At 32.6% G+C, this 27,624-nt stretch overlaps 1 protein-coding gene across 13 annotated transcripts in view; it reads right to left on the reverse strand.

The window, feature by feature from the left end:
* The window catches only part of GPHN (gephyrin), a 355,412-nt gene that overhangs the window by 108,567 nt on the left and 219,221 nt on the right, over nucleotides 1-27,624 (reverse strand). Inside the window, exon 11 of one of the 13 annotated variants that reach the window (XM_045579630.1) lies at nucleotides 23,794-23,835. The exons of the other annotated variants lie outside the window; for them this stretch is intronic. Coding sequence (XP_045435586.1) covers nucleotides 23,794-23,835 — 42 coding nt within the window. The remainder of the gene's footprint in view (nucleotides 1-23,793; nucleotides 23,836-27,624) is intronic. 13 annotated transcript variants of the gene reach the window in all.

A 27,624-nucleotide genomic window follows, 5' to 3' on the forward strand; every position in this document is an offset into this window, starting at 1 on the left:
TACCAGTTAGTGGGGTATAAATGTATGAATAACAAACACCCTTTCCTTTCTGCATTTCATAGAAGGGAGGGAAGAGAGAAACAAATAAATAAAATCCACGTTAAGCATAGGCTCATAACAACATAAAGATGTATAAATATTAAAATGAAGATTACATTTGATTGCAGGTTAACACAACTTAGGTTTCTTAAAAACTTGTCTCTATTTTATTGCTCATCAGGCTAATTTGTATTTTCCCCCCTGTAAACAGGTGGAATAAATTAATCAATACAATATGACTTACTGAAAAATCTGAGCAGTTGGTCAAATGGGGTTAAAGTCAAGAACAAAGGAAATCATCTTTGAGGGTCATTAAGAAAGCCCTTTCTTTCTGAATTTAGCATAATTTTACTGGTCAGCAGTCATATTTAAAATTAGAAATTAAGCTTCTGTAGGTCTGCTCACTCATATAATCTGAGAAATTCTATGGCAATTTTTTGAAACACCTAATTTAAATTGTAATCTTATTACATTTTAAAAAGTAAAAAAAAAAAAAAGCCCTATATATTTAGAAATTGTTGAGAACTTTCCTATGTACTTTTCTCTACTGTCAATAAAATATGGGCCAGTAATAGGGTCATATCAGTTCTTTAGAAAAAATGAAAATTTGCTTATCTGTAATTGATGACAGTAGTTAACTTCACCTATTTTATTTTTTATATGAGTTTTGAGTCATATGAGGCATGCAATTTAGCAGATTAAAACATTTACTTATATTACCATTTTCTCTCTCCCTCATCCTATTCTTAGCAGGTTAGAATGTTTACCCTTCTGTTAGCATGTCTGTCTTATTTTAGGCTCTGGGTCCTCCTTTAATTTGTTTCCTTTTGGGGAAAATAAAGACTCACAGGAGATAATGCAGGTATCAGTGATTATAGCTATAAAGATGGAAACAAATGTCAAGAGTTGCTATCAGTGAAGCCACTGATAATTGTAAAATACTGTAATTATACACCTTCTAATTGTAACTTCTTCATCAGCTCAAAATGGAGGCAAATACTTATTTTTAACTCAAAGAAAGAAAAATGTTTTTCAATAGGAACTGATCAAAACTTTTTGGAAATGTCAGTCATTTGGCTGGTACTGGTAGAAATGCAAGCCATATAATCAAAGGCATGGAGCAAAGTCTTAATTAACTCCTCTAGAATATTCCTTGTACTTTTGAACTCTTAGACCTTAGACAAGCTGTTTATTTTCTAATCTAAATAGTACTTGTCCTCTAAGATCCAGCCTAAATTGTACCAGGTGTAAAAAATATTCCCAAATTCTTTAATCAGAAACAATTTCTTCTTTCCCTAAACTCTTTTAATAGCCTTATTGAGATAAAATTTACCCACCATAAAATTCACTAATTTTAGGTATACAGTTTTATGACTTTTAATAAATTTATATGGCTGTACAACTATCACCACAATCTGGTTTTAGGTTTACCTAAACTCTTAAAGCCTCTGATCTGAACATTTATTATGAGTTACCACAATTACTAATATTCCAATTATTGATGTGGGTCCCTAAATATACTGTAGGTTGTGGAGAGAAAGGATTTAACTTTAATTTTCAGTATATTCCCTTTCTATTATGTCAAACATAGTACTTTATACATGGTAAATATTAGCCATATTTAAATATTTGTATATTTTGTAGTAATTATAGTTTTTCTAATCTCAGCAGATTAAAAATTATTACTGATCAGTATGATCATAGCCATTCCTGTACTAACTTAAAATAGTTTTTACTTATTTGGGTCTGTTAATATCAAGAGATATAATATGAAAATTATGTGAATTATATCTAAAAAATATATGGGTAACCTACAGACTGATCTTAAAAGTTTGGAAAACACATTACTATTTTTATTACTTAAGTTTATTGGAATCCAATAAAAGTTAACCTATACCAACATTTTCAGTTCAGGTTAAAAAGATTCCTTATTTTATAAGAGAACAGGATATTCTATATTTCATACAGTCAGGTCAGTAGAATGAAAGATTATAAAAATTTCATTTTAATTTTTCTATCTTGTTAAATACATTTAAGAGTAATTTGTCTATAAAAGCACAAACTTTATTGAATGCCATTTACTCATAAAAATAAAACTTAAGAAGATAGAAAAAAAAGAACCTCCTTGGCATTTACTCAGACTATTTGCCTTTTTAGCCTACCCCAAACCAGAAAGGTTTGATTTAAACATATTAAGCCAATATACAATCACAGATTCTTAAATTCTATTTCTTTTCCCCCACAATTCTTATAACAGAAATGGATAATTGGTCTAGAAATACTCTATTCCATAGTTCCATTCATTCATCACTTTATCTATAAATTCAGATACAAGTATTGGGCTCATTTAATCCTAATAACAACTCATTTGTGTTCAATTAGATTTATGACATCACAACACAAATGAAACTACAGAACTAAAGTTTTTGGTTTATTTATGACATGAAAGTCAGCATGATAATAGGTATGGTCTCTAATATTGATTTTTACTTTTCCTAGTTCTATGGCCTTAGACTCAATAATGAACACCTCAAAGATTTATTTTCCTAATCCATAAAATGGGGGGAAATTAAGTAGGATAATGTATGTGAAGGTGAAACTACTATAGATGAAAAAGAGCAATACAGATCTATGTTATTGTTATTATCCTTATGTAATATGGTAGAATCTGAGGCACAATGAGAATAAAGAATTTGCTTCAGATTATGCCACAAATAATGGCCAATTTCTAGATTACAGTTCAAAAAAGTCTGAGCTAAGGTCTAAGGTTATCTCTGCAAGGATTAATCTGCTTTTGTTTTGTATGATTTTAGCCATGTTACTTCATTTCTATGGAACTTAGTTTTCTCAACTGCAAAATGAAGATATTTCCAGGGGTTTGAATTGAGGTTGATGGACCCCTTGAGAGAATCTGTGGATATTTGTCAGGGGGGTCCGTTCACTGGAATAAAGAAAAAAATTTATAATTTTTATATTCATCAAACTAAATAAATTTTAGTATTTTCTTTTCTTATGAGCATAGGTGACAAATCACAATAATATTAGTAGAACCTATTGCTTTGAATTATTATATTCAAATATAAAATATTATCATATTCATCAAGAATTCAAATTACAGTAGTCTACTTAATATTTCGGTTTTATTGTCTAATAGATAAAGCAGTTTTTAATCATAACTTATTTCATACCTATTTTGATAATGATTTCAATTAGTTCTCTTTGTAATTCTATATATTTTTTGTATATACTATAAATATATATATATAAAATTTACTTATTTATTTATTTATTATTTATTTATTTATTTATTTTTTTAAAGAAGAGTATAGACTTTGCCAAATTTGCAAATAGGTCCAAGGGAGAAACAAAGGTTAAAAAACTGAAGACTAGATAATTTCCAAGCTTCTTTTTATGTCTAGAATTTTGTAGCTGTAAGAATCTTTCCTATCTCTATTCATCCCAAGTAGGGGGCATGCAAGAGGCAGCCAATCAATGATTCTCTTTCATCATTGATGTTTCTACCTCTCCCTCCCTCTTCCTTCCTCTCTGAAATCAATAAACAATACATTATAAATAGAAAATCTGTTTACTTGCTCTTTTTCCATTGGTTTAGATAAGTAATTACATGGAATCATTTAACAGTCATCACATTTAAAACTCTCTAACCAAATGTAAATGTACACACACACACACACACACACACACACACACACTTCTATAGTTAATTATTCTTTGAACTTTTAGTCATGTGTTGATCACAGATAGAGAGCAACAATTCTGTTATCTATGTACTAGTGGCCCAGTGCACGAATTTGTACATGTTGAAACAAAATTAATTAGAAGGAATATTTTAATATCACTATTTGCCCTTTCTGTATAATGGAAGTGTCAATTAATGCATGATAGACAGTAAAAGATGAAAACACACATGTGTGATTGGTGCCAGTGAGAGCTTTAGATGTACTGCGCATGGGCATGTCAACTTAGTCTTTTATAGATATAGAACTTGCTTAATTAGACCTGCTTTATGATTTAGCTAAACTTTTTCCAGCCCAGTGAAGCACCCCAACTTCTCTTTCAGGTAATTGTCAGCAACACAGCAGTAAATATCAACACGAAGCAGATTATTATTATAGATCACACAGGGAGAACAAAGGGTAAAATATTTAAATATAGCAGTGTTTAGACTATATTCTGTACAATGAGAAAACCTGAAGTAATTTTCAAGGTCCATCATTTCTTACTTCTTTTAAGTCAGGTCAAGTTTCTAAACTTTCTAAATCTGTTTTCTGGCTAATGAAAAGAAAACATGATTCCACTAAGTCTCCTATCTACCTACTCCAGGACTTCTGTGAGGATCAAATGAGATGAGGCACAGGAAAATGCTTCACAGACATTTGGTTACAGTGTAAAGTGTTTGCACCTGGTTATAAAGCAAGTCATATTGCTAGGCTGAAGAAACTATAAGGAGGCTAGTCGTCGCTAGGGAGAAGAAGCCTGGAGTTGTTATGTGACATCATTACCCAGAAGGTGGGAAGGACACTTAGCATATTACATATATTATATATATATATAGTAAGTCTTTGAAGGGGCGCAGATAATATTTATAAGCAATACAATTTTGTAAATCTTTTCCAGAGGATTATTCATAAACATTTTCCACATCTTATATTGTAAGAGAGGAATATGCTAATAGTTTGTTATGCTGTGAGGCATAATGACCAACCGCATAAAGATTGGATCACGGATCAGTAGGAGGGTGGTGCAGGGAGCTACGAGTGGGTGGTGGAGAGCCACAGGAGGGGGTGGGACAGCAAACAAGTGGGAGGCGCAGAACTACAGGAGGGTACAGGGCAGCAAGTTATGAGAAGGGGTGTAGGGAGCTACAGGAGGATGGGGCAGTGGGTGGAGAGCTACAGGAGGATGGCAGAGAGCTACTGGCGCACGGATTCCTGTGCAGGGCTATTAGTGATTGTATGAATAATTATAGTCTTAAATTCCCCTGAGCTTTCTTAAGGCTTGGGAAAATGTGAAAAACTCTTTTTGTTTTCAGGATTGACCTCTTTAAAGTAAGTCAGAACTATAACAGCCACAGAGTTGTTGAAGTGGATTGTATTTTTCATTGTAAATCAAAAGCTTATTTATGGTGCTGTTTTGGTAACTTGGTGAATTACTTATTCCTAAAGAGAACAATATAATACGTAGAAAATTACTAAGAATAAAACTGGTTTTCACCAGTTCTCAAGGGAATATGAATATGAACATCAATGATGAATATTCTTAATGTATTTCTTATATAAAGCTTTACTTATAAATTAAGCCACTATCAATCACCTCTAGAAAAAGATATAATCTCTGGCTGATTTCCCCTTGGTAACAACAATATTTTTGAGTTGATGTTTGTCCTGAGAATTTTAATGTTGAATATGATAAATAGGAGGAAAATATACTACCTAGTTGTATATATAAAACAAAGCTAAATAAAATATTTTTTTACTTATAGGGATTTTGATTATTCATAACACTATTTCTCAATCTTCAGATGAATAACTGATTATTTTATAAAAAAATTTATATCCATTCTAGAGATGAAAAAGCAAGGATTGTTACTGGCTTCAGATCTAACAATAAAGTAGGGAAGAGGAGCAAAAATATGCCACCCCCAAAATTCTCCTTTAGCATGTGGATTAATTTGAATTGAGGCAATCAAGACCCAGCAGACTCAAGAAAAACTTTTACCTCTCCTTTACCTACCTAAAAAAAATTGATGAGGGGGAGAAGAGGCTGTTCAGAGAGAGAGACAGCTGTTACCAGAGGTAACTTTTATTTGAATAATCTATTTGTATGGCAGGGCAAACATCTAATTACCAAGCATCTGCTATTCTTATTGTCTTATGAATTACCTCCTAACATTTGAAGCCTCAGGTCCCCAATTCCATTCTTTGGCTTAGGAAGGCATATAAGCCTCAAATACCTGACTTGATGTTATTTTCATATCTTTATGGAACTCCCATATGTACAAAATTAAAAATTTGTTTTTCTCATATTAATCTATATTACATCAATTTGATTATTAGAACAGCCAAATAACCTAGAAGGGTAGAATATTATTATGTAATTAGGGATTATATTTTCAGAATGAAGTTTTATTTTAGATAGTTTTTTTTTTTTAAAAAGGTAGTCATGTGTAGGAAGAAATGAATTAGAAGGGTATTCTTTTTTAGAACACTGTTAAATTTGATTACAGGTAGTTAAATTGTTTTAGACCTTTAATTACCTTACAAAAATATGCATTTGCTCCATCTACATTACTAGTTCTGCTCCTTCATCCCAGTGTAAGTTCACATTCATATAACTCATTAATATAATTCACTCTTGTATTTAGCACATATACCCATACAGTATTTGTGTGTGTGTGTGTGTATTCTTTTCCCAGAAGCATGTACCCCAAATCCTTCAAATCATGCTATTATATAAGTATTTTAAAAATAAATATAAGCAGGAATATATCAAGGTATCACAGAAGCAAAAGGGATCCTGAAAATACAGTATCATTCAAATGCAGGGTTAATATATATGCCACACATGTAGAAAGAACAAATTCCTAATTTTCTAACATATAATTACAATTCTATGCCAAGGGAAGTTGAGCTTTGTCATAACTTTTTAAAAATGTTAAAAAAAAATCTAAAGACATTATAAAAAACATTATTTGTTAAATGTAGGTGGTTAACATATGGGTTTTTGTTATTTATTCTTTGTTATTTATTTGTAGTATTTCATTAAAAAATGAGAACTGTAACAAAAAAGAGATAAAAGGGAACTGATTCACCAAAGGATATTTAAGTGAGGCTGTGGATATCAAGAACCCCTTTAGCTTAGATTTCTCCAATTCAGAGTTTGGGATCACCTCAATATTCTTTTGCCTTCTTTATTCTATAAACATTCACAATGCCAATGTTTTCAAACCATATATTTTCCCCCTTTGGCTAAGTATATATTGAACTGACAATGCTGTTTAATTGTTACCACTGTCCTTGACTGTTTTGCCATTCACCAATTTATTCCCTTTACTCTTCTCAGGGTTGCTTCAGGGAGCTTTGCTATCCGTTTCTTTGCTCACGGATTACATAAGGAATACAATCAAGTCAAACTGCAGAAACACATCCATTACAGTTTTCCAACTCTTAAATCTCTTATTGTTCTTAAAACTTTCCACATAGAGAATTCTTAAAAGATAATTATCCCTTTGATATATGCTTCTTTATTCTTTATCTACTTTATAGTCTCAATAGAATTTCCTTTCTATTCTCTGCAATACACCATCCTATTATTTCTTTGCATTAAATGTCAACAGCATTTAACATGGGGAAGTTCAAAGGTTATTTTTTTCCTCTTGCTTATCCATATTCTTTACTGAATATGTGAAAAATAAGCCAAACATTATTGAAAATGAAAGAAAAATAGAAACTGCTATTAAAAATGATACATTTGATTTGAAAATTTTTTTTAAATTCAAACCTCTTAGTATAGTATAGATTGACCATTATTTTATTTGCTCAAATCAGTCTCACTCAATTGTTGATAGATTTATTGAGCCATCAATACATTCTTCCTCAGTCCTTTCCCTGTATATACATCTACAATAAAATATTTAGGATTATTTTATAGTCTATAGTCATAGAATAATTTTGAAATTAACAGGCTTTACAAATCTGTAATCCTAAACTCATTATTAGTACTATGTTTTAACTCAACTAAGCTGAAAAAGGCATATTATTCTTTTCATAAATAGTATTTTCACAGGACTACTACATGACTTATAATTTTTACAGGTATAAATATTATACCTAATTAATTCATGCTAGTTTCTTTCAGATTATCTGTCCCATATTCCTGTGAGATAGTTGGCCTAGAATATAGGAACAGTATACAGCTGTTATTTATTTTTTGCCATATTTAAATACTTAAGCAGCTATGCTCGCCCCATTTTGTTTTTTTATAGCAAACTGAGATAACATATTCATTTAAATAATTATTAGAGTTCATACTCTTTAACACTGGCTGAGATGGGTTGGGTTATTTATAGGAAAAGGAAAGAAAAATAACAAACAGGTAGAGATATAAAGATAGGTCATTTCTATTAAAAAACACATATATACACAGGAAGGAAAAGCACAGAAAAGAATGAAGTGTAGGGGACTGCAGTAAGAAAATGGGTGAATGTAAATTAGAGTATAAATAACAGAACATAGATTCTTCTATGCTATTTTCCTCTTTATACTTATTTCAACCTTAAAACACCAATATCATCTGTGATCTGACATTTAGAGTCAAAAGACATAGCTAATAAAATTTTAAAAGGTGTGTGTTAGAGTAATAACTGGTATTTTGAACCACATCATGACTTAAGAGCAATAGCAACTTTTCTCTTTGTGGATAAGATATTTAAAAGAAAGCCAAAGTGACTTCAAACATTAAAGCAATGACATAGTATAGCTACATCTACCAGGATAAATGACTCAATAAAGAGCAAGTAGATAATTCAAGCTGGGGAGTATTTCAGAACAAAGCCTTGAAACAGAGCTCAGTTATATCTAAAAGTTAGGTAATTGCAAATGAAAGGATAGTGATATAGATGGACTGGAACCGTGGTACTTATACATGACCAAGAACTCTTTAGAAATGCTACAATCACTGACCTATAACAGTGAGAATGGCCCTTGATATATATATGGCGTAGTTGAAGGTGAATGAATAACACAATATTATTTTGACTTGTCTTTAAAAAATACACACGTATTTTCATTGATTTCAGAGAGGAAGGGAGAGTGAGAGAGAGAAATATCAATGATGAAAGAAAATCACTGATCAGCTGCCTCCTGCACATCCATTACTGTAGATTGAGCCTGAAACCCAGGCATATGCCCTGACCAGGAATCTAATAGTGACCTCTTGGTTTACAGGTTGGCACTCAATCACTGAGCCACACCAGCCAGGCTTGTATCTTTTGAACTCCTAAAATGTGCTACATGGCTCTAAAATAGAACCAGGAAGAGTACAGACAAACTTGCTATATATAAAGAGAAATTAGCTAACAGAGGTCGTTTAGAAAATTCTGAACTCCTGGTCACATAACATTTTTTTTTGGTTTAAATTTTATTAGTCTACATATCAAAGACTGGAGTAATTGACAGTTGTGTAGTTCAATTACTGCACCCACACTGATTTTCTTTGAGAATATCCTGATATAAATTAAGCAACATAATAATAATTCATGTTCATAAAAATAATTTAGGAATATAAAGATTAAATGCCCAATTTCAGGGACATTCATTTTCTTCCTATCTTTTCAAGATAAAACTTTAATGTGAAAGAAAAACAGGAATTTTGTTTCTACCTGGAAAAATAGGATATAGTTTATTTATTTTCTATTAAACAAAAAAATCATACATGAAATAAGATGACTTCTTACTGGAATTAATGAAGGGTATTGATCACATGATAGTTAAACCAATACTTCTAATGCACAGTTAAAATATCAAATGCAATCATAAAGTTTGTTTAACTAGTAACTGCTGCAATATTTTAGATTTAATTAAAAAAGGATCATTGCTTGTGTCTATGGAAGCTTATGGTGTACAAATGGTTAAAAAACAGATTGGCACTATTATGGATATAAAGGAGTTAAGACATGTTTGACATATATAAAGCTGTATGACTGGGCTGGGAAATTGGATAAGACAAAGTCAGTCTTATTTTGACTCAATTTCTTCAGACTCTGAGTCAAATATTTGACCTTGAAGACTGACTCAACATTTCCTCATACATCTCTTTTAAGCCTCTTTTTTCTCTTTCATACTCTCCCACTCATGTGCATTCTTTGAGGGATGCCTACCACTACAATTGCGAAGTACCAGTGACTAATTTAGCAGCATCTGACTGCAGAAGACCATTTTTACCTCAGTGCTCACTTTTATTTTTGGAGAATTCCCTTCTCTGTTGAGCACTGTAGAAAAGCCCATTATCTATTATTGCAGCTTCAATACTAAATTCAAAGGACTAGATTGCTATAGGAATTTTTCTTTCGGTGAGATACACATACTTCTCAATAAGCCATGTGTTAGCTCATGCCATGCTTCTCATCAAAATCAGCTAGACATGGCAGCCCAAACAGAATTAGATTTACATGCTGTGTGTTGTTATAGTAGCAAGTTGCCAAAGATGGGGGGATAATAAAAGCATCAAGCCCAATTTTTAAGACTCTAGGTGATATTAAGTGCAGAATGGCATGGACAAAATTTAAAAAACAGAATCTTCTATTCTTATCCTAAGGCAAACTTAGAAATAGGACAAGGAAAACCGCTAATATAATTTAAAACTATGGCTATAAAAGTTCATGTGAATCTGAATTTCATTCAGGGTTTCATGGAACACGATTCCAAAAATATCTTTAAGGTCTTTCTGAACAAACCCTTGTTCTTTAAGTTGCTACTCATGGTCTGCAACTATTTGATAGGAGAAATTAGAATACGTGATTTATTTTTTAAATACTGAAGCAGAAAATAGAATGAAAAACCAATGCTTGTTTCCTTTTTCCCTATCTTCTCCTTTCCCTCCATCCTTCCTCTTTTTTCTTTCTTAAAATGCAATACATTTGAGTATTAACATACCACTCTCAATTCCTAGGAATAAATTCAATATTAGTTTCACTATGTATAATACAGAGCCAAACTGTTTTATTATAAAATAATCTTATTTTATATAATAACTTTATTATGTTTCATAATTCTTTGCTTTCTGTAGTAAGAAATCACATGAAAATTAAGTCAAAAGCACTTACATTTCAAAGGCTGTATGTGATTTTAATTTATCACTCAATGCACTGATATTTATTTCTACATATAAAATATCTCACTTACAAACTAAAAATGAGTTTGGCTCCATAAAATATTTAAGCTAAAGAGAAGTCAGTATAATAAAAATGAGCATACCTATAAAATACTCTGACATCATATACATGTAATTATACAAGTTGAACTTCTCAAAGCGAATGGAAACGAAATTAAAATGACATCCTCCATTTTTTATTTCTAGTATAGCCTCTTGATGATGATAGGCTACCTTGGGGAATTCCACCCTCTCCTCCCCAACACTTCTCTATAATTTTTAATTCTGTAATTCTTGTAGAAAATGAGAATAAAATACTATTCCTGGTTGGTTAGCTCAAGTGGAACAACAAATCTCTCTCTCTCTCTCTCTCTCATCACTAATTTAAAAATAAAAAATAAGAAAAATGAGCATAAAATAAAAATTCTGTCGTAGATGCAAAAAGACAGAGTTGAAAATCTTTTGAATAATAGGCATAACATTATTATTAAGAATGTAAATATTACAGATTAATGTATATTGGAGAATGACAGCCACAATTGTAAAGTAGGGTAGGAAACATTTATTATACAACACATGGGAAAGACTACTAGTATGCTTAAAATGAATTCCATAGAATTCAAAATATGCCTTTATAGTGAATTGAGTGTACTCAAAATACATTTCTCAAATTCCTTTTTGTAGATTATATCTCTCTTATATATGCTATTCATTCTGACCTATGATGTTTACTGAGTTCTTTCTCAATGTCTCATATACCACTCAAATATAGTTGGTAACTTAGAGCAGAGAAGAGCATTTGAAGGGTGAAAATTTGCATTCTCCTCCAATAAGTAAAGTTAATAAATAATAATATCATGGTTTGCCTTTATCTCTACTTTCCAAAGAGGTCTGCACTTGGCAAATAAATAAGGCTTTCCATCAAGTTAGAATAATTGACACCATCTCTGTAATAGGGCCTAAAGAAATATTATGGCATTTTTAAAGTTATATAATAAGGCCTCAAGATCTCAAATCTATTCTAGGAAAATCTGCCCTAAGCAAGTTCTTTTCTGGGGCTTGACAATAATTTGATGAATTATAAAATAACTCCCCTATGACTATTTTGTGAACACAGGGCCCAAGAATGTAGATTTTTCTATAGACTTTTTTGACGCTAACACTGAATAGTTTTAATTTTCAGCCTGAATTCATAGAATATGATTGTTTTAAAAAATACAGACAATATCCAATTTGTAAAATTCTTAAGTGAGGCCCCATTTAGAATTTTTACTACATTCTCTATATAACTAATAAAGCAATACCTTCTCTGTATTAGAGATGCCCAATAGATACTTAATTAATCATAACCTATTGGTAATGTTAGAAAAACTCAAGGCATAAATAATCCAGAAGAAAACACACGCAATCATATCAATTTCAATTTTTACATTCACTTAGCACATCAAATTTATTACAGCCCTGGCTGGGTGGCTTAGTTGATTGGAGTATCATCCTGTACACCAAAAGGTTTCAGGTTTAATTCATAGTCAGGGCACACATCTAGGTTGTGGGTTCAATCCCTGGTCGGGAGGCAACCAATCAATGTTTCTCTCTCAAACTGATGTTTCTCTCTCTCTCCCTCTTCTCCTCTCCAATCTCTCTAAAATCAATAAAAACATATCTTCAAGTCAGGATTTTAAAAAATTCATTACAAACTTTAACCTCAAAGTATGTGCGTGTGTGGTTTTTTTTAAACCTGCATTTTGGTACTCTGACAGAACTTAATGTAGAAAACAAAATGAGCAGAGAATAATCAAGATCAAATTCCTTTAAACTGATATTATTAATACTTTAACAGGATTGAAATCCTGTTTGCTACATTCATGATAAATTGGCTTTCTCACAAACAGACCAGGTAGTACAAATAACCTCTTTTAATTCATAGTCAGACATCTATCTTTCTCAGTTAGTTCAAATACCTATATATTGTTTACAGAAGGCATGTAATAAGTTAGAAAAATCAGCATTCCTTAGGAAGAGGTATTGGAAATAAGACCACACTATAAAAACCTATTGAAATTTAACTATACAGGTATAAACCATTGATGTAAATGTTAAATTTATAATTTCATTCAACAATGGCTGATGCTGCTGTGAAGAAATCCTTGCCCCAAGTTGCCAGTTTCCCTCTCCCTTTCCCTTCTACCCTAATGAGTATCTAAGAAGATGTCCCATTTGAGCTGCAGGAAGAAGAAAACATAATGTAAGACCTGTTGCTGTTTAGAATTTGTCAGGGTAAAAATGCCTTGGAGTAGGCTGGATTTTATTAGAGGTTAAAATGCATTTTCTCAAAAAATAATGTTACAAATAGTATATAAATCCCTGTATTAATCCATATATTTTTGACCCTCACTTCAATTAAACTATAGTGTTATTTCCACTTGTTAAGGGTAATATAAACTTCTGAATGCTAGCCTAGAAATCTGGTCACTATTTATAAAGTTATTTTCATGGCAAAATGCTTTGCCCCACTTATAAGGCAAGTGACTATAGAGTATCTATATATATATAAAAGCCTAAGAGACCGACTGACTATGAGGCCCACTGACCACCACAGGGCAGACACTTAAAGCAGGAGTGGAAACCACAGGCATGGAGCCATGGAAAAGTCTAATGAATCTCAGAGGGAAGTGGGGAGGGGAGTGGGTGGGAAGAGATTAACCGAAGATCTTATATTAGTATGCATACTTAGAGACCTGGTGCATGGATTTGTGCACAGGTGGGGTCCCTTGGCCTGGCCTGTGGGGATTGGGCCAAAACTGGCTCTCCAACATCCCCCAAGAGGTCTCAGATTGCGAGAGGGCACAGGCCAGGACTCTAGTGACATATAATGGAATTCAAGAACAATATAATGATGGGGTTCAGGACATACTACCCCCAAATATGGCACTTTGGCATACTGAACATTTTAAAAAGAAGTTTAAGAAAATGGCAGAAGCAAGAAGGTCTTTCTGTCTCTCCCTTACCCTTCTTCCCTAAAGCAGGTCATACGACCTTTAGGTGAGAGTTGCATGCTTATCTCTAAGACGAGGGGGCACTAAGAAGAATCAGAACAAATAGGCCTTGCTAAGTTTCTCCCCATTTACTACCCTTAGTTCATATCCATTGCCCTCTCCTATTTTTCCACGAATGTCCAATGTCCACTTACTAAAACTAGCATAAAGACACACAGGCTTAACTATTTCTTTGGGTCTTCATTTTGTTTAAAGGCTCCTATGTCATGTAAAATTTATAAAAATGATATTGTTTGGTTCTCTCCTGATAATCTTTGTTAGGTTAATTTTTAGACCCAACCAGGGACCATAACAGTGTGAAGGAAAATATTTTCCTGCCCTAAAATAACAATTATAATAAAAAGTACTATTCTTATTAGCTATAATCTTTACTGGAGAGATGTGTAGGTGTGCTAAGTAATACAGACACTAAACTAAAAAGTGATTTTGGAGAAAAAAGACAAGAGAAATATCTGGGAAAGATAGTTAACTGGCTAAATGAAAAGAAATAGATGTTCATATATAGCATATTCAACATACTTGACCATGACTAGGAAAAAGAAGCAAGCAGGAATATGTACAAGTGTTCATGATAAGTTAGGTCAAATTGATAGTGAAGTTAATACTTGATTTTTCAGTCAGAGTATGGATAACCATATGTTACTACATGACAAATGTAGCAGCTACTATGTTCAACAGTTAGTTCAAACTAAACATAGCTTTACCTTTGTACCTCTAGTAAATATTTACTGAGTACTTACACATATCAGGCACTGTATCAAGCAGTATTTAGTGATTAAATACATAAAGTACCCTTAAAGGAAGTATTATTCCCATTTTATAGGAAAATGAAGTACAGACAAGTTAACTTTCCTAAGATTGCAAAGCTAGTAAGAAGTAGGGTTGGGTTTCAAATCTAGTGCTGGAATTCACATCTAGCCCAAACACAAAATTTTTAAAGCATTATGCTGCATTCATCTTTAGTAAATTTACTTCAAGACTGTGAGAAAACCAATAAATATTAATAACTGTCAAAGCACGAACATCTTTGGAATACAGTGAGAAGCTGGTTAATCTTGATTCTTTCAGAAAAATAATTAAAAAAAACTTCTCAAATAAATACATGCCTCATACTGTCAAATCTTAAAATTGGCATGGTAAGCATGAAACTATTTAGATATTTTGGTATCCTCAAAATATGGCAATAAGGAGAATTTCCAAAGAAGAAATTTTTAAGTATGGCTTTAAATGACAACTGGCCTCAAGAAATACTGAACTACTTAAGAGTAGAGAAACAATTAATATGTTTCTGAACTCAGAAAGAGGATTAAGGATGTACTACACATACATTATATATAATAAATTAGATTCTCCTTTATGAATATAGAATGGTACCATCTTCAGAGGAGCTTGAAAAAATAGCCACACAAATAACTTGTTCTGTGGTTTAGATGAGAAATCCTAGTTGAAAAAGGAAGTGATTTTGAAAGGGGGAAAAATGTTGACCAGAGAAGAAAACTGATATTTCTATTTGCTGAAGTCCAGTTTACACCTTTTATTGCACTCAAATGCATGTTTGCATGAACAAGTAAAAGAAAATTTACACTGCTGATAGTCAAGAAGATACTTTTCTGAATCTTTGAAATTTAGATCAGGTTTGGTGATAAACTAAACTGCATCTGTAAATTTATGGGTATGAACCATAGCAGGGTATGACCAGGAGTTGCTTAGTATTCCTACTCTGTAATTTGCAGGCAGCTGTGCAAGTATACATAGTCTACCTCCCATATAGAAGAGACAATTGGGTTAATTAAGAAAGAAGAGAAATGGAGACAAAATGCAGGCTGTGGTGTATAAGGGCACATGAAAGAAGAGAATTATGGGCATCAGCCCAGTAAAGAATAAAAATCACTTTTGTTGTAAATTGTCCTCAATATTGAATAGAGAGCAATAATAATAATAAAAAAAGCCACTGGGGATTTATATGCTGATCCTTCTTTAGACTTAAATTGTCTACCAATACCCGCTTTGTGTTTTGGTAATAAATAACTAAGATTTGGCTGTCTAGTGTTGCTCAATAGTTGAACATAGACCCATGAACCAAAAGGTGGCTGGTTCAATTTCTGGTCAGGGCACATGCCAGGTTTGCAGGCTCAATCATCAGCTGGGGGCATGCAGGAGGCAGCCAATCCATGATGTTTCTCTTATCAATGCTTCTCTCTCTCTAAAAGTCAATAAAAACATTTTTTTAAAAAAATAAAACAGCTTCAATGAAAGGCATATATATATGACTTATTTATCAATAGATAACACTAGATTCTGACTTTAATTTTGTTGAGATCTAAGAAATATTTACTATTGGTTTAACAGCTTTATTTTGTTGCTTTTGTATCAATTGATTCCCACCTGATTTTATAAAAGCAGAATTTTTCATGAACTTCTAATGCCTAGAGTTTTTCAAACAGGATGCCAAGGAGACTGATTGGGTCACAGAGAAGAAAGCTGCACTGCTCTAGGTAAACTTCAGGTTTCAACAATAGGGGGAGAAAGACAATTCAGTAGTTCAAGATTCCCTTCTCTCCTATTACATCCAAGGTCAATAAGTAATTAGAGTTGTATAGATTGGAACAACTATTTCATATTGATGAAGCCAATATTCAAAAAAGACTGGGCCAACATTGTTATTTTAAAAAGTGGAATATCAGAATATGCTGTAGGAAAGCCAGTCAGGCAATGGAGAATTAAAATGTCTTAGAAGCACTGACCTAGAACAGTGATGTTCAACTAATTACCAGCGCACACACACACACACAAAATATATATATTTGCTGATCTGTCAAAAAACAATAGGTATAATTTTGATTCATTCACACCTACGACTATTATCGTCTTGGCTGTTATTTTTTTAAATTGACAATCTAAGGGAAAAGAGGTCAGGGTCCTTGACTAAATAGTCAGGTATTGCAGGTTTTAAAAATTCTTGTGGCACACCAGTGTACCCTTTGCGGCACACTAATTAAAAATCACTGACCTAGATTAATTTATTCTCAGGAAATTAAAGAATGCATGCAAATCTTAGTCATATTTGAAATGTACAGAATGGGATATTTGAGACTGGGTTTGAACTCAGGATCTGGTTAATATGTGTTTATTAAGTGCTTACTGAGTGTGTTTTGTGTGGGGGAAGATAGTATAAAGCCCCCAAAAAGCTAAGTAAGTGTCTCTATCCAACCAAGTTCCTAGAATGATCCCTGAACAAAGCAAGTGCTATATAAGTAGAATAATGATTGACAGTGATGACTGTAATAATAATGGCTGATTATGAGATCAACCCAGAAGAGAGCATTGTGTTCCAATAGAACTTCTTGTGATGATGAAAATATCCTATATCTAAACTTTGTAGTATGGTAGCCACTAGTCACGAGTGACTATTAAAACTTGAAATGTGACTGTTGCAATGCAGAAACTAAATTTTAAATTTTATTTTATTTTAGTGAATTTAAATTTAAAGGCTACATGTGGCTATAGGCTATTATATTGGAAACAGTAGATATATAGTGAGAAATGAAACAGAGAATCTGAGAGTGAATCAAGTTGATCACCAACATGTAAGCAACAGTAAAAAAAGTAAAAAAGGCAGGAGGAAAGCAATATAGGAAAATACTGTCTTTAAGCACAACTTAAATTCCCTTGAGATGAATAGGAATTGGTAGAGAAGGTTTTCTTGAGGAAGAAGTGCTAGAGTTATGGAGGAAGAAATAATAGCACAAATCTATCTATATAAAATCTTAATATGCAAATTGACTAAATTGTGGAACAACCGGAGGAATAACCTGTCGCTATGACTTGCACTGACCATCAGGGGGCAGATGCTCAACCCAGGAGCTGCCCCCAGCCAGCAGGCCCCAACTGGCAGTGGCAGAGAGCAGGGCCAATGAGTGGGCAGTGCCAGGTCAAGGCAAGTGCAACCGGGGCCCCCATCACCCTCTGGTTGCCCCACAGATCAGCCCTGATCGCTGGCCAGGCCTATGGACCTCTACCCGTGCATGAATTTTGTGCATTGGGCCTCTAATAATGGCCAATAAAAAGGAAGAAAGATAATATGATAAGAAGGTTCACCTTGATTGGAATTGTAGGTACATGGTAAGGAGTAAGTGGTCAATTATCCTTGTTTGCCTGGAATTGCGGGGGTTCCTGGTATGTAAAACTTTCAGTTTTAGAATGTGGTACTATCAATGCCAAAATCTGGAAAGTCCTGGGCAAAGTTGGAGGAGTCACTTTTAGAAAATAATCTATACTAATAAAAAGGTAATATGCTAATTAGACAGGATGTCTTCTGGATGTCCTCCCTGACACAGCTGGGGGTGTGGTTGGCCTGAAAATTGCCCTCAGCCCCTTGCCCAGGCTAGCCCCGCCCCCAGCAAGGACCTTCCCCTTCCCCTGTCCCCCCCGCCATCCAGGGCCCTTTTCAGGGCAGGCCAGCTGCCCCCCACCCATGCACCAGGCCTCTTTCTTATATAACAAAGGGTAATATGCAAATTGACCCTAATAGCAGAATGACTAGAACAACTGCTGGATCAGTCACTATGAGATGCACTGACCACTTCTTGGTCCCTTTCCTTGGCCAGCAGGCTACAATAGCCTGATGGCCACCTGCTGTGAGGGCGGAGCCAGCAAGTGGGTGGAAATAGCTGACCTCTCAGTCCCTTCCCTCATCACCCAATAGTAAATGGGGAACCGGGGTGGGTGGTGGTGGAAGGTGGGGCCAGCTGCAGGCAGCTGGGAAAGATGGCACTGATTGTAGGCTAGGCCTAAGGACTGTTCCCATGCACAAATTTTGTGCGCCGGACCTCAAGTGTTAGATAAACAGTGGCTAGTCAAAGTATAAAGCACTTTGATAGAGAGGCATTTATTCTTGATAATAACTCAGAGGTAGGCTATTATAGCTTTTTTTGATTGGAGAGCTGAAAGAAATTAAAGTGGCCTTGGGAAGATTAGTCTGACAAAAGAGAAAAGAAGCATTATAAAAAGAGAATCCAGTTATTTAGCTACTCTAGTAATCCAAGTCTGAGGTTATTAGGGCTTAAATATCCAAGTTAGAGGGGGGAGGAAAAGAGAAACATATTTATTTAATGGTTACTATGTCCCAGGTACTCTATTAGATTTTACATAAATTATCTATAAATTCTCCCTGAAACACAGATGTGGAAACTTTATAAACATTAAAAAAGTTCATTGATTTATTTGTTTAAGGCACTTCGCCATTTCCCAGATATTTTTTGAGTTCCTCCTATAAGACATGCCAAGTTCACCAATTATCTTACTATAACCAGGGTTTGAAAGTAGAGCAGATTACAAAGTATATTGTATGTATTAGAAGTAAGAATTAAAAGAAGATAATTTAAGGGAAGAAATAACAAAAATGACAAAATTTAATGACATACTGTCAGAAATGAAAAATAAAGAAGAGTCAAAACTACAAAGATTTCTATGCTGGGAAACTTTAAGAACACGATAAAAACAAATGAATTAAGACAGCAGAGCTGTATATACTGAATTGACATCATAAAAAGACATTCAAAGAGCAGGTGGAACTACAAGTATGAATGCAAGCAAGATATGTCACTTTTTAAAAATATATTTTGTTGATTTTTTTACAGAGAGGAAGGGAGAGAGAAAGCAGAAATATCAATGAGAGAGAGACATCTACCAGCTGCCTCCTACACACTCCCTACTGGGGAATGTGCCCGCAACCAAGATACATGCCCTTGACCTGAATAGAACCTGGGACCTTTCAGTCCATAAGCTGATGCTCTATCCACTGAGCCAAACCAGTTTCGGTGATATGTCATTTTTGTGTATACCATAATGGTCAACATTTATTTGGGTTCTAACTATGTAATTAATATATTTCATTTGTAAAATGATAACATCATGTTGATAAACTAATCTGTATTTGTATAAAGCTGGATTTTCATATAAGTATTTGATAGACTTTTTTTTCGTTTCTATTTCAATTTGGATTTTAGTTATGTACTTAATTTTCTTATTTTGACCCAAATAATTTATATACTTCGATTCATTTTTAAAAATTCAAAAATGAGGGAGTCAAGAAACTTTGCAAGCAGCAGTTGCAGTGTTATAAAAAGCTACTATTTCTAAGATATTTCTTTAAGCTGTCTCCAAATTTCCAACTATTATATATAAACAGAATGAAAACAGTACACATTAAAGTGAAAGGAAAGAATGGAACGTTACAGCAAATAGATTGAAATATACAGAAAATAAATTATTAAAGATTTTCTAAGTGAGAATTTATATAATAGGAAATCTTAGGTATAGAATATTCTGACAGTGTAGAATATTCATTTTATGAATATTTATTGTATTAATGTTTCTTCTACTTTGAACAGTTTGTGGTCCATTTGGTGTGTTAAAAATGGTCTTATCTTTTAAAACAGAAATACTATAGTCTTTAGAGTCCAATTTTCTTCCTTCCCTCTCTCTATTACTATTTCTTGAATATATATATCTATTATCTGCAATTTAAATTATCTAAATCAATCTTGCTACTGGTAAATCTAGCACATTAAAGATAGGTTTAAATGTTTATTAACTATTTTGATATATATACTGTTACAAATCATTAAAAATTTATATATAGTATATATTCCCGTTTTGCAAATACAGGAGTGGGAAAAAGTAGGTTTACAGTTGTAATACAAATAAATAATCAATAATAAATAATAATACAAGAATAAATTGTTTCATGTACCACAACTATAAACCTACTTTTGCCCACCCATATATGTCAGAAAATAGCACTAATTTGATCCAGAAGATAGTACTAGGTCTGGCTTTTGTTTAGGCTAATAAAACTCTGAAGCAATTTTTTCAAAGTATTTAAAAAAAATGAACACTGCTGAAACACTGTTAGAACAAAGTTGAGGGTTAGATATTTGGAAGGTGAGTTTTTCCCTTTTTTTTCATGTGGCTTTAGTGATGAACAATAGTGTACAACCTGAGACACTAATCTCATTATATCCATGAAATTTTTATGCATTCTAAATGTAAAACCAATTCTATATATAAAAAAATAACCTAGCAGATTACAATTACATTTGAGTAAGGCATACTAGGAGCTCAGTAAGTATGTGCTGAATAACTAAGTACAAAAAAATAATAAATTACACAAAGGGATGTCTTTCTAACATTTCCTTAAAGTTTTCTATCTCATACAACCATACCTTTTCCTATAATAATATCAAAAATGATATAATCAACATAAACTAAGGAAATACATACTGTGAAAGTATAAGACTACTATATGACATTCAGAGAGCTGATGACTTATAATAACCCCTGAATAGTAGAAACCATGGTATTTAAGAAAAAATCCTCAGTTGGCAGCTTTTATAACTTTGGGTAAGATATCTAACCTTTTGAGCCAGAGTCTACTCATCTGTAAAATAAGGATGACAATAATATCTTTTCCAAACAGAGTTATAGTGAAGATTAATTAAGATAAAATAAGTGAGATGTCAAAAACAAGACTTATCACATAGTAAGAGAATTGTATTTTTTACAAGGAGCTATCAATTACATGGAGTAACATTTGCTGAGCAGTATTATTTAGGTAATGTTAAAAATTATCTTGTTCTTGTACAACTCATGGATAATTTCATTTTTGAACAAGGCTTATTATTTTTTAGTCTTATGAATGCCACAGAAGGTAGTGACATGCAATTAGTAAAGCATTAGGGTTTGGAGAAGTTAAGTGAACATGATGTAAATGTGAGGAAAAGGAGACTGAACCATAACAGTTTGGCTACCTCTATAATGATGCTATAAAATACACAATGCATGTAAGCAACAGTCCCAACAAGAGGCTTTCACATGAAAAAACATGAGGACATTCCCTGAAATTCTAATAATTAAGGTTTTGTGTGTGTGTGTGTGTGTGTGAAACAGTCATTTACTAATTTAAGATGAAATAGAAAGCAATTATAAAAGTTTATTTCTGTCCAGATGATTATCATATTAGAATGCCTAAGGAGTTCGTCATGGTATTAGTCTTTATTGCATAATAAATTAAACAGAATACCACCTATAGAGTCCACAGACATGTAGCATTGAGTGAAATATAGAAACCTACCACAAGTGACAAAAAGAGAAACACACTTCATGACAAATAAATAAAGCTCATGTGTCATAACGAAAGAAACAAACCCTGATAAAGCCAGAGTTCATTTAAGAGCTGAGTGCTATGGAGCGAATACCACAGCATACATAATCCCATCCCCCTGAAGCCAGTTCCCATTCCAACCTGAGAGCCCTCCTGCACACATGCTGTCACAGAGAAAGTAATACCCTGATAGATGCTGTAGGCTGTGATTGGAGATGATGCCAATGGTAGACTTCTTATACATTCTCATGGGAAATGGAGAATTGCCTGGATGAAGTGGCAGAAAGAAATGGGTTATATATACTTTTTTACACTGGGAATCATAATCCTGGGAACTTAAGAAAAGACCTGTGAAAAATGTGATGAGATGATATAAATATTTTTTAAAAGTCTTTGTTGATATCACAAGTAATTCATTTGTCTTTCATTACTTTGCTTCTCACTACAACTATATATTTCAAGAGGACATTGATTATCCACAAAATCAGTTTTAAGAGAAAAAAAATCAGTAACAGCTGCAACTTGCAAAAGAAAGAAAACTAGAGAAGTTGTTTGTAATTCTACCAAACTTAAACTTTGTGAGGCTATGGGTTTAACTATGCTATTCCTTCAAGGCTTTTTCTTAAATTTTAAAGACAAAAGATGATATTCTGCCTGTGGTCTGGATATACTACCTGGTATTTTAGATACTGTGATCTTTCTGTTTGTTGTTGTTTTGCATAACATTATGAGATAATATTTTTGTGGTGAGAATTAAGCTGACAATACTGGCCTGCACAAAGTGTAGAAATGTTATGTTTCTAAAGTAACAAACTAAGACCTTAAGATTCATAGGCTATTAAAGTCTTTTTTAATTACTAGTCATATTTTGAGGTACATATACTCTTTCCTGTTGGCTGCTTAACAGTGCCCCAGCTTTGAAAAAAATATTCAAAGTCTATTAATATTTTAATAAATAGGGCTTATCAAAATAGAAAACCCATTTATGCTATGGTTTAACATAGTAAGAATAAGAAATGAAACCCCTAAAAAGGGCAAAGAATATAAGGTCAAATTTCATGCAAAATATTTTGTTAAGAAAAACATAAATCTCATGAGGATAAGCTCTTCCAGCTCATAAAAACCTTTAAAAAAATAACAACTATCCTGAGTAACACAATTAGTATCTTAAAAGGGAACAAATATTTTGTTTTAAAAATAGAGAAATCGTATTAACTTTTCACTAAATAATCAGTTTTGAATGCTTTCCTGTTTCTATGGATAATGGGTTAGAGCTGTCACTAATGTAATATAAATCTTCAGCTACCAGAGATAGACCTTTACAGATTTGCAAACTGGAATCTTTATCTTTAGCCAATTCGAGTTTAATAACAAATTTTTTTGTTCAAAGGAATCTTTATGCAATTAAGGGAGCTATTTGGCCTTTAAGTATTTTAATATACTATAGTGATTGCCAGAAAAAAAAGTTACTCAGAAACAGTGCAGTATAAAAATATAGAAAATTTCCCCAAAAGAGCTAACTTTCCCCTTTCAGCCAAATGCAAAGTGCAAGGCAAAGTAAATTAAGGCAAAAGGAAAATAAAATAGGAAATGGTGAGGGCGAGCATGTTGTTGACCATGTAATAAAACACGTGCAAAGTATACCTCAGATACACTATAAGTAGATGAGCACGAGGGAAGCCGAGCCTGGTTTTGCAGTGGGGAAAAGAAAACATTGTTAAAGAGGAAATGATAGCATAGTAAGGGTCTCAGAAGTTTAGATGGCTCCATCACCAACACATTTGCCATACAGAAAAACAGCCTTATAAGAAGACACCCGAGTTTGAAATTTCAAGGTTCAAGCTAGTTTAGAAGAACTTTGTGATAAAAGGAAATATCAGCTTATAAAAAAAAAAAAAATCCGTGACAAAGATGACCCCCTTTAATCAGAATCTGGTATAACCTTGTTGAAAAGATGCTAACTTAAAGTTAACAGGAAAGGACTTTTTCTATGGTATCACACCCATCTTTATTGGCTTAATACTAGCAAACTACATGTGACATTATTCTTTAAAGAGGGCGCTAAAGCCAGGTCAGTATTCTAATTCTGATTTCCTGTTCCTACTATTCCATTCTCAGTATTACTGAATATTTTTTCTCTATATATTTATACCTATACTCTATCTCTATTTATATCTACCCATAGCAATACCAAAAAAGATATGAAATCTTAAACACAAACTCTTCTACTGACATATCTTTTATCAGAATGCTTCAATGATTTTTTAAAAACAACTATTTTATATTTTAAAACATGTTTATACTCTTCATGACTTTGAACTGATAATTTTCTGGCCTGTATTTCCTTTCTAGGTTGTCACATTGCCATGTTCAATTCTGTGGCTTCTTCTTTTATTAGGTTGTCATAATGTCATGTGAGGTAAATTCTTAAGTCTGCATTCTCTAGTTACAAAATTCTTCATGAAGTTCCAAAATACAAAGTTAGAATGGTAAAATAAAGGTATAGAAAATGTCAAAATGGAGGAATCAAATGCCCTTATTATTTGATTTGTTCTTTAATTCTATTCCAGCTCAGCTAGATGTAGAAGGCCATCAATGTATTTATTGAATGAATGTATATAAAAACTCTTTTCTTCTAACTTTAAAAAAACTTGAACTGTGTGAAATAATAATCAGAAGGTTTTACACTTACCATTATAAAGGCCTGTGATAAAATGTATGACTGCCACTTAATGAGTTACTTTGAGATAGTTTCTAAAATATGGCTAATTCTATTCATATTAAGAAATTATACCCTGGGGGCATTGAACATATAATACAATATATAAATGATATATTATAGAATTGTACACCTGAAACCTATATAATTTTATTAAGCAACATCATCCCAATGAACGTAATAAAAAATTATACCTTTTTAATCAATCACAGACACATCTGATTTTCTTTAGCAAGATTCCAGTTCTAAGAAAACCTTGCTCTGCATATTTGTTCTCTTTCTATATCTATACCCACAAACCTAAAAAATGTTATCTTTGAAAGCAGTTTGAGTCTTGTTTCCCCCTCTCGCCCTCCATTCTCCATTTTCTATTACTGGGGAAATTTACTTGCCAAGGAGATCTTCTATTAGTGCCTCATTTTTGTATAAAACTCCTATCCTGTAGTAAGTATTAAACACCTCATAGATATGTCATTTCCACTCCAAATGATGTCATAGGCTATTGTAGGTGATTTGATAAGTATTAGATGATAATTTTTTACTTCGAAGTACAAGATAAATTTTAGCTATTTTTTAGTAGAGTTGAAACTTCAGAAATGTATTATCTTTACATAAATGTTAAGCAAATTCAAACAAAGTAAAAGGTAGCAAATCAGCCAGTTTTCCAAAAGAGATAGCCCTAAAATTGAATTACTGCTATCTTTATTGTAGTACAGACATATTTATAAGATATCATCTATCAAGGTACTTAGAATGTTACATAATTATTATAAATTAAATGAATATTATTAATGAATAAACGCCAAAATGTGAAGAAAAGGAAGACTTAAAGGCTTAAGTAACATTCTACATAAAAACCCAAAAGACATAGAAATTTGCCTAAAGAGAGTAGAGTATACAAACTGATGTTTACTCATTTAAAAGCTATGAATGTTTATTTACCTAAGGAGAAATGTTCTAGCTGTTTCTTCTCACCTCAGAGAGTTGGCTGATTCAATGCAAATACCTTTTAGACCTTTAAGTGCTAGCTAGATAGTAAGATATGATGCATTATTTGTTACTGTCAGAGTCCTTCCCATTTGTATGACATTTATTATATAAGGTATGATTTTAGGTGAGGTCACATTAAGTGGTCCCCCAAAGAGGAGAAATTTATAATCTATATTTTTTTCATATGATATGTCTATATGTGAAGGATTTCATGTTAATTCCATAGTAAATTTTACTGAGGGAGGAAGGGCAGGAGGGAGAGAAGGGGGAGGGAGAGAGAGGGAAAGAGAGAGGGAGAGAGAGAGAGGGAGAGAGAGAGAGAGAGAGAGAGAGACAGAGAATGGGGCATATAAAAAGAGAGTAGCTAGTGGGGGGAAAAGAATAAAAATGCAAAAGTAGAAGATTTCAGAAGATCAGCTCTTTTCAATACATGCTTCTATGCAGAATAATCTGAAACCATCCCTAGAAAAATGAGCAGCTCTCCTTTTTTCAAGCTTTAAAATGAAGATAATTTCACAAACCTCTACTATAATAATTTCTTTGTCAATATCATTTTTTAAATGTCATCTTGATACACTAACCAGTTATAGCAGATCTTGGCAAATGTTTTCTAGAAACATTAAGATAATAAATATTTTTGGTCTTACATTTCATATGGTCTTTGCCTCAACTGTTAACAACTGTTAAGCTCTGTTGTTGTAGTGCAAAACCAAGCATAGATAATATACAAATAAATGAGTGGCTGTGTTTCAATAAAACTTTATTTTTGAAACTAAATTTGAATTTCATATAATTTTCACATATCATAAAATGATATTCTTTTGATCCCCCCATCATTTAAAAATGCAAAAATCATCCCTATTTTGTGGGTTCACAAGGGCTGTAGTTTGCTGACTCCTGAGTTATAACATTAATTTGATGAATATAAAAGTACAAAAGAGCCCAAAGACAATTCAAAAAATATAAGAGGTAATTAAGTAGTAAGGCTGAAATGAAAATACCGATTTTAAAAGATCTACAACCATACCATCTAATTCATTATTTATATTATCCCTACTTAATATTAGTTTTATTTTTCGTTCACTTTGTGCCAATAATCTGTCTCCATAAGTTGTCTTCCCTCTTATTGTTTTTAAAAGCCTTTAAATATTAACATATTTGGTTATATATTTGTAGCTGAATAAAAAAATCACTATCATATTACATAAACTGAGTGAAAAGACAAAATTTGTGGCTTTGAGGTACTTCACTCCTCTCCTTGCTTTCCTTTCTACTTGTCATTATTTCAGGAGCATATACCTAACTTTTCTTCTAAATATTTTAATATTCAAGCTTTCCAGGATCCCATTTTTAAAAACTAACTCAATTTTGTAAATTTACCTTTATTTATATTAAACAAAAGGTTAGTTTGACTTTTCTTATCCTATGTTTTCCAATTTTCAACACTGTCTACATTGTTCTTCAATCTTGTGCATTACTTTTAGTATTCTTCTCACTAGTTTCATGCATTTGGTTAAATGGAAAATTAACTTTTTACTCTATGTGATTTTATTTTTTTCATTCTCAACTCAGTATCAGTCTAAATTATGCAAACTCTGCTTATGTGGAAATGATAATTTTATCAATATGAATACTAAAAACCCATTGAGGGTCCAAAATACTTCAGCTTTGTACAATGTACAGAAAAAGATGATAAATTCTTAATGTAGAATACAAGAATCTATTACATCCTACTTTTGCTATAGAGGAGTAAATGTAGGATAAAG

This window comes from Pipistrellus kuhlii, unplaced genomic scaffold (genome assembly GCF_014108245.1).
Source record: "Pipistrellus kuhlii isolate mPipKuh1 unplaced genomic scaffold, mPipKuh1.p scaffold_m20_p_1, whole genome shotgun sequence".
Classification (NCBI taxonomy): Eukaryota; Metazoa; Chordata; class Mammalia; order Chiroptera; family Vespertilionidae; genus Pipistrellus; species Pipistrellus kuhlii.